This window comes from Azolla caroliniana, unplaced genomic scaffold (assembly GCF_043228905.1).
Source record: "Azolla caroliniana isolate FFs.n. ecotype wild unplaced genomic scaffold, voAzoCaro1.0.p SCAF_7, whole genome shotgun sequence".
In the NCBI taxonomy this organism is placed as follows: Eukaryota; Viridiplantae; Streptophyta; class Polypodiopsida; order Salviniales; family Salviniaceae; genus Azolla; species Azolla caroliniana.
In genome coordinates this window covers 5,068,288-5,079,734 of record NW_028230442.1, presented here as the reverse complement: position 1 = coordinate 5,079,734, position 11,447 = coordinate 5,068,288, and the positions used below count along the sequence as shown (strand labels likewise).

General features: G+C 37.2%; 1 protein-coding gene across 1 annotated transcript; it reads right to left on the bottom strand.

Moving 5' to 3' along the window:
• Positions 1 to 2,193: 2,193 nt before the first annotated feature.
• On the bottom strand, positions 2,194 to 9,716 carry LOC147861652 (secretory carrier-associated membrane protein 1-like). The gene is made up of 14 exons (XM_087322937.1): positions 9,613 to 9,716; positions 9,097 to 9,233; positions 5,787 to 5,855; positions 4,859 to 4,966; positions 4,689 to 4,751; positions 4,583 to 4,616; positions 4,362 to 4,484; positions 4,174 to 4,242; positions 4,005 to 4,098; positions 3,851 to 3,896; positions 3,693 to 3,760; positions 3,234 to 3,282; positions 3,060 to 3,125; positions 2,194 to 2,964 (listed from the first exon to the last, which is right to left on the bottom strand). The coding sequence occupies exons 2-14, from the start codon at positions 9,148 to 9,150 to the stop codon at positions 2,890 to 2,892; spliced, it is 918 nt and encodes a 305-aa protein (XP_087179063.1). The 5' UTR covers positions 9,151 to 9,233; positions 9,613 to 9,716; the 3' UTR covers positions 2,194 to 2,889.
• Between the last annotated feature and the right edge of the window lie 1,731 nt (positions 9,717 to 11,447).

Genomic DNA, 11,447 nt, shown 5'->3' with positions numbered 1-11,447 from the left:
AGATGCACAAAAGCTACGAATGTCTTGGGGCATAGAGTTTACTCATGAGTCATTAGAAAACAAAGGTTAACTTTGCCAAAAACACTCAAAATAAGGATAAACCATACATTATATACTATTAAGAATCAAACTCAAATTCCCTAGTGTGGGAACACACCCTAGGAGCATCCAAGTGTGTGAACACCCCACCACTTTGTATAATAACTAATGTGTCATAGAACTTAACTCCTATGACACATAGTTAGTAGGTAGTTAAGTCTCCACCTCTTTCCCAAGAGGTAGTTGTAGTAAAAGAGTATAGGGAGAAGGTGACTATATAAGCACCTACTCCTCTTCTTTGTAATGGTTGGTCATTCTTGTTAATATACAATTTTCCAGTGTATACTTTTGTTCTCTCTCTCTCTCTCTCTCACACACACACACACACATCACTTCCGATGCAGAGAATCATTCCAATTCCTTACATGGTATTAGAGCAATTGGTAGCTTGATCAAAGCCCACCCATGTGTGGTATGGCTACGCCAATGTTCACAAAGAACTGGTTGATCGTTGTAGTAGAAACTCTACACAATTCGTATCCCAAAGCAGAAGAAGGATAATAACTCCAACCAGACGACCATCATGAACACTCATATGGGCAACTCTCTTCCCAATGAAAAGCTGGATAGAATCAACTTTGCATCTTGGGAATACAAGATACACCAATACCTTGTCGGCCAAGTCTATTGGAGTTATGTAGAAGGAGCACAGAATCTCAACCCAACCTAGCACACGTAGACTACCCAACATGGGAGCAAGTGAAAAGTCGTGCGTGTGTTGTATTGCCTTGCATCATGCATTCATCATGATCACATGCTCGGCTATATCCGAGAGGCCAAAACGTCAAAAGAAGCGTGGGGGGACCTCAAGAAGATCTTCGCAACCAACACGACTACAAGGAAACTTCAACTCCGTCAAGAGTTGAATAATATTCAACAAAGGGACATGTTGATCGCAATCTACACCTTGAAGATCAAGGAGCTCGTCGACTCCCTCAGCTCAATCAATGTTAACATTAACAATGACGGGATGGTGCAAATATGCGTCAAAGGCCTAGCACCCCGATTTGACACAATAAGGATGGATGTCCTCGAAAGGGAAGATCCTCCCTCCAATCTCCAATTGATGCTATTGGTTGACGAAAACCACGTTTGAATGAGGGGCAATGCATCAGAAGGTCAAATGCTCTATTCGAATTCGAACGGAGGAAGAGAGTGCGAACATGGAAGAAGGGATCAATTTGGCCAAGGCCAATACAACCAAAGGCAATCCCATGAGCACAACTTCTACTATCAGCAATACATGACAAACACGCAAGAAGGAGCATTTGGTAGAAGGGGGAGCCATCATGTCGAACCAAGCTGACAAAACAACTCTATCTAGTGTAGATATTGTGGCAAATTCAGCCACTATGAGGCAAAGTGTTGAAAATAGAAAAGTGAGTCGACTTTCACAAGCCGACAACTCACCAACTACGCCTCAAATCCTCAAATTCCGACTATAATGATTGTGGCTACATAGAGCAAACTTTGTGACAGCATCTAATCTAACCAATATGTCCGATGCAAAAGATGCGTGATTGTCAACTCTAACACCTCAAACCATATGATGTCTCATCAACAATGGTTTCAAGACTTGAGAGAGCCAGAACGACCCAACCATGTGGAGACTAGAGATGACACCACGCATCTAATACGACACATCAATAATGTCTAGTTCAGCGATGAAGGCAACCAAGCCTATATCATGAACATCTTGCATGTACCAACCATAATGAAAAACTTGGTCTTAGTCGACCAAATTGTGCAACAAAGCATGCAAGTCATATTCAATAATGTTGGTTGCTTCATTGAAAAGGAAGGTCGACTAATCACACGAGGACAAAGAGACGACCAAATGTTCATTCTTGACTCCCACAAGATGAAATCGGCAATGTTCGCAAAGAAAATAAACCATACACCACAAGAGGAAAAATTTCCAACTTAAAAAAAAACAAGGGAATAATTTTCATGTTTTCCAAGAACATGGATAATTATTTCATTTTCATACCAAACATAAAAGAACAAAGGGCATGAGCAACAAATTGAGAGAGGAAAGACAAAAAGGATGGACTTCGCTTCAAGTATTACATAAACGGTAAACCATACACCACAAGAGGAAAATTTGAACATATCATAGAAGAGTTAAATCATTGTATATAGATACTATCATCAAAGGAAAAGGATGAAGAAAGGGTAACCCTAACAGAAAAGGTTTAGGTTGAAGCAAGGGTAACACTATCTATATCTACAACACATTGCAATCCTGAAAATCGTCAGTTTGTCTTCTTTCACACTTCGAGAATATCCTTCCATAAACGATACACCAGTGACCATACACCACAAGAGGAAAATTTGAAAATATCATAGAAGTGTTAAATCATTGTACATAGATACTATCATCAAAGGAAAAGGATGAAGAAAGGGTAACCCTAACAGAAAAGGTTTAGGTTGAAGCAAGGGCAACCCTATCTATATCTACAACACATTGCAATCCTGAAAGTCTTCAGTTTGTCTTCTTTCACACTTGGAGAATATCCTTCCTTCTTCGGTATACATTCCCAGAACACATTTCCCATGACATTCATTCTTTCGTTCTTTGTTTCTAGCCTACACTAGGGTTAATAAAAGAAAAGAACATAATGTTTCTCTCTTTTGATGTGTTTTTTGCCTACTTACTCATGACCCTAGACTCTTTTCCATTGTGAGAAAAAAAACATTACATAGAATATGCTGGATTTTTGGGAGGATTTACCATCAACAAAAAAATAAAAACAATGGTTGAGAATACATTGACGAGAATGGGATTTATCACAAAGCAGCTCTCACAGCCTCGCGCTTGAGCTCTGCTGCCTTACCAGAGCCTCTAAAATACATGTATACTTGCTGCCAGACAAACAATGCAACTCAAGATTTCAGATTAAAAATTTAAGCTGAATAATAGATTTAAGAACAAATAACTCTTTTTATATTCTTCTTACCTGTAAGACCCAGAGGCTTAAAAGAGCCTCCAACGAAAAGAATGCAAAGCCAATGAGGTACAATATCTTTGATGACATCAGAAGAAAAGAACCCATCAGTATAATGGAAATCATATGCGTATTTTAAAGAAAGAAAAGAAAAGAAAGCATATTAAAGAGAGAGAGAGAACTTACTCCTATTCCAACTTGACTTGATATGATATCTATCAAGGGTAGGATACCTCTGAAAAAAAAGCATGCCACTCATATTATTACAAGTTACTAATTTTATGCCACAAATTATATTTTCCAGATTTTATAATGCAGAAGTATATTTGTCCACATCTTATCCCCACATAAGAACCACAAATTCATCACTGAGGAAAACTCTGGATTTAGATTTAATGGAAGTTTGACACAAATAAAAGAGGCCAAATGTGAAGTAACCAGAATAGCCTAGGTCCTCAAAAACTACCAGAATACCACCACATGTAGTTAGCACATTCGTTCCATAGAGGAGTACTCTGGTAATTCTTAAAAAGTTAGGGATATTGTACCAAAAAAGTTACAGCATTTTGGTGTTTTGTTGCACTAAAAAGGCCTAAAAACCTGATAACACAAGATATTTTAAATGGCATGTTTTGGCTCTCTTACGTCAATGATTTCTGACTGAAAACAATTGGAGGAGCAACAGCAGCAAATATTGTAAAGCCAATATGAATCTGTGCATAAATGGAAGTATATCAAAATTAATTATTTGTACACATTGGCATGCAATATTCCTTTCATATATGAAGACCAAGCAAGCTTACCAGATAAAACAAAAAGAACCAAGAGAATTTGAGTGCACTTTCCGTCCTAAAATATAACCAACATATAAGGATTTTTATAGACCACATCAATATTCTCAAGACTACAGTCTACAAAAGACAGAAAAAAAGCTACAAATCTAAAATAAATACACACCTCATGGCACGATATAATGGCCTGTACCAAAGTACAAATGATCCAGGGATTCCACAAATAGCATATATAACAGCCAAAAACCAGATTTTGACATCTGCGACAATATAACATAGGTTAAATTTACATGGATGCCAAAAGCATAACATAGGATCGTGAACATGTTTCTTACCATGAGCATCTAGTTTTATCCATGCACCAGTCACAGCAAGGACATTCCAAACCAAACACGTCACAATCCCTGCAAATAATATTGTTAGAACTAGTAGTAGCTGTAATAGTAGTCAAAACAAGAAAATTTTGTAGACCATTGAAATCAAATATGATCCCAAACCATTAACAAGGAAATCATATGTATACCTAACCAGCTTGCAAAAGCAAAATATTGAACTCTCTGCAAGTGGGCTGGAATCTCTCTGGGAATATCATGATGGATAAGAGGGAAAAACGGTGGCCAATTCCTATCCTCCAGAACAATTCCAGCTGAAAAAAATATATGCATCAATAACAGTTCTGTGCCCTTGATGGAATGCATCAGATGCATCTTAGTTTAGTGAAACACATGATACATAAAAAAATACCTCTTGCAGCTGCTTCCTCTTTTCTCTTGAGTTCCTAAAAGAGAGAAGCGATGTATGTGAATAACAACCCTCATTAAAGACGGAATCTGGATCAGTAAAAGGATACCTGTTCCCTCTTTTTAAGCTCAGCTTCTCTGGCTTCCAGTTCCTTCTCTCGCTTCTTTAAATCCTGTCACCGTCAAATGGAAAACATTATATCCTTTGCTTGATAGAGACCCTGATATGAGTATTATCCAGAAGTATTGGAACACTTAAGATTTAAGTATTTTCGTTTACCTTTGTATTGCCCAGTGGTATATCAACTGTAACATCTCGATCAAATGCTGCTGGCTCAGGGGGAAGGGGTGACATACGACTATTTGAAACTTGAGGAACTCTAGCAGTCTGCATCAAGATATGTATCTTAAAAGCTAAAATTTGCATGTTGCATTAGATACAATACATATTATTATAAAGATAATATATACTCATCGGCCTCACACCCCTCCATGGTCAGAAATATAATTTGCATGATTAGAAGAACGTATTCCGTCTCAAGGTTAAATTAATAGAACAATAAAATCAAATACCTTTACTTGACAGTACCTTGGGAAGCATCTAAACTTAGATAATCTCTAGAAACATATGTACCCATAGAAGATTGAAAAGGCCATGAAACAAGCTTAACAAAAATAAATACGAACAGCATTTGATTAAGGCGCTAAATACTGATTTTAATAGCATATATTTTATAACAGGAGAAAATAAATGGAATTCCTGGCTTATTTAGGAGGCTTAAAAAGAAAAAGGAAAAATTTATCATATATGAGATTCTTATTCAGCAGAAAAGCTTTTCCCAGGAGTCAGTAAGATTGTCACTTCTTGGGCTACAAATTATCTCAAATATGAAGCATCTAGAAAATGTTTCTCAGTTTAAATGAATTCCAGAATCTGTAGATACAAGAGATAAGGAATGTTATAAAATATAAACGACAATTTGTAATGATCAGAACTCTCAAAACAAAACCAAACCTTAGGAACGACACAGTAAATAGAATTATTATTCAATTGGGTACAGCATATGCATACGCAAAAAAAATGTTCATGCATATATAAGATAAATAGATGTAAATACATACATCATCTGTGCCTTTTAATTTTTAACTACTATTGCAAGTCAACACCTTAGCACTAGCCCAAACTAGAATGACCAAGAAATACCAACCGGGTTGAAAAATGCACCACCACTGAAATTGGAGTCTTGTCCAGCTGCTTGGGCACGAGCATATGGATCCTAATAAATAGAAAATCAAAATTAGCATTCAGGATCAGAACTCTAATAATTCAGATATATGATGTCAATCTCTAGGGCAGAGCTCTCCAAAACAATAGACATGAAATTAAACAAGAATCAAATAACCAAAATCATTCCAGATGAGAATGTACATGTGCTATCAAAATTTTAAAGCAAATAATATGAACTTGTGAGCAGACAACTTTTCCAAGTATAATCCATCAGCTGCAACAGTTCAGAAATGCAAGATATCACTTCTCAGTCTTCAACATTCTTATCAAAATTGTGACACATTTTATTCCCTGATGCTTTCATCGAGATATTCATCTTATACAATATTGTTTAACAATGCTTCTCCTATGGCCTCTTCCCTCAACAAATAGTACAAATGTTGTCCTATGAATCTTCAATTAAGTGGTCTTCCTTCTAACAACTATCAGAAATTGATGAACTGCGACTGTGCATTTTCCATTAAGATAATGGTCTTCCATTAAAAACCCATGTCACTATTTGTGTTTCCATATCTTTAGCTTACATCAAACAGCTCACAAGCTCACAAAGATTCATAAACTAGCTAGCAGAAAGGGAGGCATGATGGGTAAAAAAATACCAAAGATACTTCAAATGGAGCTGTTATGAATCTTGAAATAAAACATCACATGAAAAGCTTCCAGTTTGAAATTGGCAGTTCTAATTGAATAAGAAGTTTTCGTTTCTGACTAGCACGTCTGCGGGATAATTGATCTATTTGGCAACAGATAAATTATTAGTTTTAGTTGGGTAGCTTTTGTGAATCTCCAATTTTTATTTTTTCTTCATAATTTCTTGTAAGAATCATTTGTTATCTTAAATTCCTCATTAATGGTCCCCTCATAATTTCCGCAAAGTTCTTAAGTTTTGAAAGGGTTTGAAAAGCAAATACTAGAGATGTTCTTTTTCCACCAGCAACACTTTACTTCACTATGAATGGAGATGCTATTGTCCAACGTAGAAACACTGACATTAATAATACTGAAGCTTTAGAATTTAAGGTAGTTCAATTTTCACAAACATATCACCTTTAATACCTCAAAAGTGTTTTAATTGTGAATCTCCCATCCAAATACTAATTTGCTTACTTAATCTTATTGACCGTTTAGAAGGGAAACCAGAGAACTTTGATGAGAATAAAATTAGAACGTAATATAAAATTTAAATGAAAGAACTAAAGTAGTTCTGAACAAGACTATTGAAGGATCACCATGGTATAAGAAACAATATGATCCAGGCATCCCATGTTAGAAATATTGAGAGTCGACTAGATAGGTATATAGAGTTACACCCACATAGATGCATATGTGTCAACACAAACTTTCTATTACATATGAGAATAGCTCACAATGTTAGTCTTCTCCTGCATTCATACATTACAGCTTAGAAGGGATCTAGAATAGTTGACTACAAAATTAGTTGACACTGATGATAGTCACAGCAGCTGTGTAAGTGTTAAGAGGGTGGATATTTATATTCTGTATTTGGTCTTATTGTCACATTCAATTTGAACGTCAGTTAATAGAGTGGGGATATTCCTTTTCTGTCAACTGACTTGTCTATTAAAATGACCAAGCTCCCTGCATACAAGCTACTTCTAGATAGTAATTATTTTTGAGTAAATGCCACATACTTCAAAACTAAGTACATATTAACCTACACACAGAATCTTCTTCTAGTCAACCTGACCAGTCAATCATGCTACTCTATTTCTTTCTTTCCTAAATACATCCTGTCCTACTCATCTACTGTTCCCCACATTGACACCTAATCAACCCATATGGTGAGGTTACACAACAGCTACTCCTCATTTGGGGTGCTATCACAAAATGTGCACTCTAAGAATACATGTGGGGATAAGCTGACAACTTGGGGTTGGAGTAACATCCCAACTATGAGTGTGGTCACCACCCCAATGTGTCTCTCATAATTGTCATCTGTAGCTGGGTGAAAAACCTTGCAACCAAAGAATGGTGGGCTGTGAAAATGAAAACGAGTGATTGAAGTCTCTTTATGGTACTAGCTTCTCAATCTCCTCTTAGTGTGCAGGCAATATGCTTTGCATATCTCTGCGGCTATATCTAGCTAATGTTTAATGTGGTCGACTCCTGGAAACTCTTTAACAAGATCAGGAGAAAAGCAGCTGTGACATTAAAGATTCAAGTCAAACAACGAAACATCCAGAGGTTTATCCTCATAAATGTATGAGTTCGGAATCTCTATAGTCTAATCAATGAATCAGATAGATATATAGATTAAATTATTGGCCTTTGCCTCTGGAGAGAGGGAGAGAGAGAGAGAGAGAGGAGACTGAATGTAATAACTGATCAATATTTTTAACTTCAATATAGTACATCAAGCTACAGATAGCAGTCCTTACTGATGTGCAGGTCTCATGTTGACAAGCAATCAAAAAAGAACCTCAGATCGTAACATAAAAACAGGCATGGTTGTTGCAGCGCAAGAAGATCAATCTCTGAGTAGTGAGATGATGAATCCTGCAGATTGGACACCTTGGACGATTCATCCATTTCACTCTACTTGATTTAAAAACTTGCTCCATGCGGAAACGTTTCTGAAAGAGAAACCTTTAAGTAAGCCTATCCAGATTCTATGAGGAAAGACGCCATCATTTTACACTTCTTCAATGTAAGAATCTTGTTCTCCATAAATCGATCAGAAAGAGAAACCTTTCATTAAGTTTTTCCAGATTCGGCGATGAAAGATTACTATTTCTGACATCTTAATCAATATGAGATTTGCAAGGTCTTCACTAAAGAATGCAACTTTCTGAACCTTGCAGTTATAAGATCTACACACAATGACTTAGTAGAAAACATTATCTTGCAACGAAGGTTTCGATTTCCATAAGGAAAAAGTGGTATTCTGAATCATTGCAAAAAAGAATATTGTTATCTGTATAATAACTCACGAAATGATTTCCATTTGAACAATTTCGTGCGGATCATAACAAAGCAAACGCTCCTGATTATTCTTTCGTACTGTAATTTCACAATATAAGTGCAAAGAATGAACGAAAAGGAAAGAAAAAATAATCAGAAAAAAAATAATCAAAATTTATAGAGAGAAACAAATCTACGTTAAGAAACGCAATACCGTTGGCAGATAATTTCGGAGGAGTTGTGATAATGATTTGACAGAGGAACTCATGATCAAGAAAAGATGAAAGGGATGGATTTCTTTAACTTACCGCAAATGGATTTACATCTTCTTCTTCATCGAACGGATTCTTGTCGTAAGACATGGCTACGAAATGTTGTCGTAGAATAGATGCTCACTTTTCTTTATAGATGAAGATATAAATAAACTGAGAAGAATCGCGATCTCCTAGACAGCAGAAACCAACAGGAAATCAAAAGAAAGATGAACAGCAAAGGAGCAGATTAACTGTGATGAAGACGAAGAGTGAAGATGGAAGAGGAAAGGAGATGAAGATGAAGATGAACAAGAAAGAAAAAGAAAGGCAAAAAAGAAGAAAGAAAGAAAGAAATTTATCTTAGCTTGAAGAAACGGTAAAAACGAATGGATCAAAAGAAGACGAAGATGGAAATGAAACGGTGAAAGAAAACAGGAGGAGGAGAATCAGAAGAAGGATCTGCGAGCTTGGAGAAACCAGAAAATCGAGAGGAATCAGAAGGAGAAGGAAGCCCTTGAAGAAACTGTAGAGAGACAGACGCAGAGAGAGAGAGGAGGAGGAGGAGGAAACCCTAAAATCGTAATCACGCAGTTTCTTCAGCTATCTTTCGCCTGCCCCTCCTTTCCAAGGCAACCATGCCCAATGCCTGTCTACCGAGAGACGTAACACACATACATACATACATACATACATACATACATACATACATACATCGCATACATACATAACATAACATACATCCATACATACATAACATACATGACATATATACATACATGCATACATACATGACATATGTACACACATTATGACACTTATAAGTTATATTTACATACATACATACACACATACATACACACATACATTTACATACATACATACATTGGTTGGTCTGAACCTTCCATCCATTTTCTTGTTCCCGTTGGTTCTCCTTTGGGCATGCGGTGGCCTTCGGACATCCGTCCCCTATGGGTTTCTCCCCAATCCTACGACACATCGGTTTCCCAACTACCCTACCCTTAACCCATCACGCGCATCACATAGGATTGGTTACGCTTTGTAACACTTCGAAATGACGTTGGATGTTGAGAAGCGCAAAGTTGGAGAGGTTGGGAAGGTTAGGATGAGAAGGCTTGGACAATTGGATTCATATTGGGTGGCTGAATTCAAACGGAAGGGCAACTAGAGGACGATATGAGATGACTCTAGTGAATGAGCAATGCGATGAGATGCAATACGAGGGTGCCATTATTGAATTTTAGACCAGAGATGAGCGACCGAAAATGAGAACTGGAATGAATTCATTCATGTATTATGATATGACCAATGTTGTCATGATGTGGTCTGCACGAAGGGATGATGGTGCCAAAATGCCAAGGTTTGCTATAGGTTGGGCTCTGATCGAAAGAAAAGTTGAAGAAATTAATATAATTATAATTATAACATTAGAATGTAACTTGATTAGCAAGAGTTGATCACTCTGATAAATGGGTGAAGGGTTTCACACTCACTATAAAGTATTAGAGGGATAAAGATGATGTACAAACTACAAAGACACAAGAATTGAGATGTGTGGTAAATATGAAAATAATGGCGTATATTTTGGCAAAAACGAAGTGCCCATCCATAGACAAGCGACAACACATGTAAGAAAGGAAGGTTTCTTTTTTTTATTTGGCAGTACAGGTCTTGAAAGCTATGAAGGAAGGAAGAAAGCTCATCGATGGGGATCAAGGATTTGGAACTCAAGCGCCCATGCTATACGGACACTTCGAGTACAAGGTAATGCCTTTTGGACTCACCAATGCTCCAGCTGTTTTTCAACATATGATGACTGACATATTTCGGTAATATCTCGATCACTTTGTCGTTATCTACCTTGATGACATTCTTGTCTTCTCATCGAGCATTGAAGAGCATAGTCACCACGTTCGATTGATTCTCTCGAAACTCAGGGAGCATGGCCTCTATGCCAAGAGAGAAAAAGGTGAGTTTGATTGCAATTCCATAGAATATCTTGGTTATGTTATCCCCCCCTAGGGCATCACCATGGATCCAAGGAAAATCAAGACAATTCAAGAATGGGCGACTCCAAAACGAGTAAAGGATGTCCAGTCGTTCCTTGGTTTCGCAAATTTCTACGACGATTTATCAAGGGGTTCTCCGTCATAGTCCAACCCTTGATTGAGCTTACTTGTAAAGGGATGTCTTTTCAATGGACTCCATCTACTCAACACGCCTTCGAGCTACTCAAGGAAGTTTTTACCCGGGCTCCAGTCCTCCTTCACGTTGATCCCTACTAAGCCTTTTCAAGTTGAAACATATGCCTCTAACTTTGCCATTGGTGCCATCTTATCCCAACCCAATGATGATGGCATCCTACATCCGGTGGCGTACTACTCCCG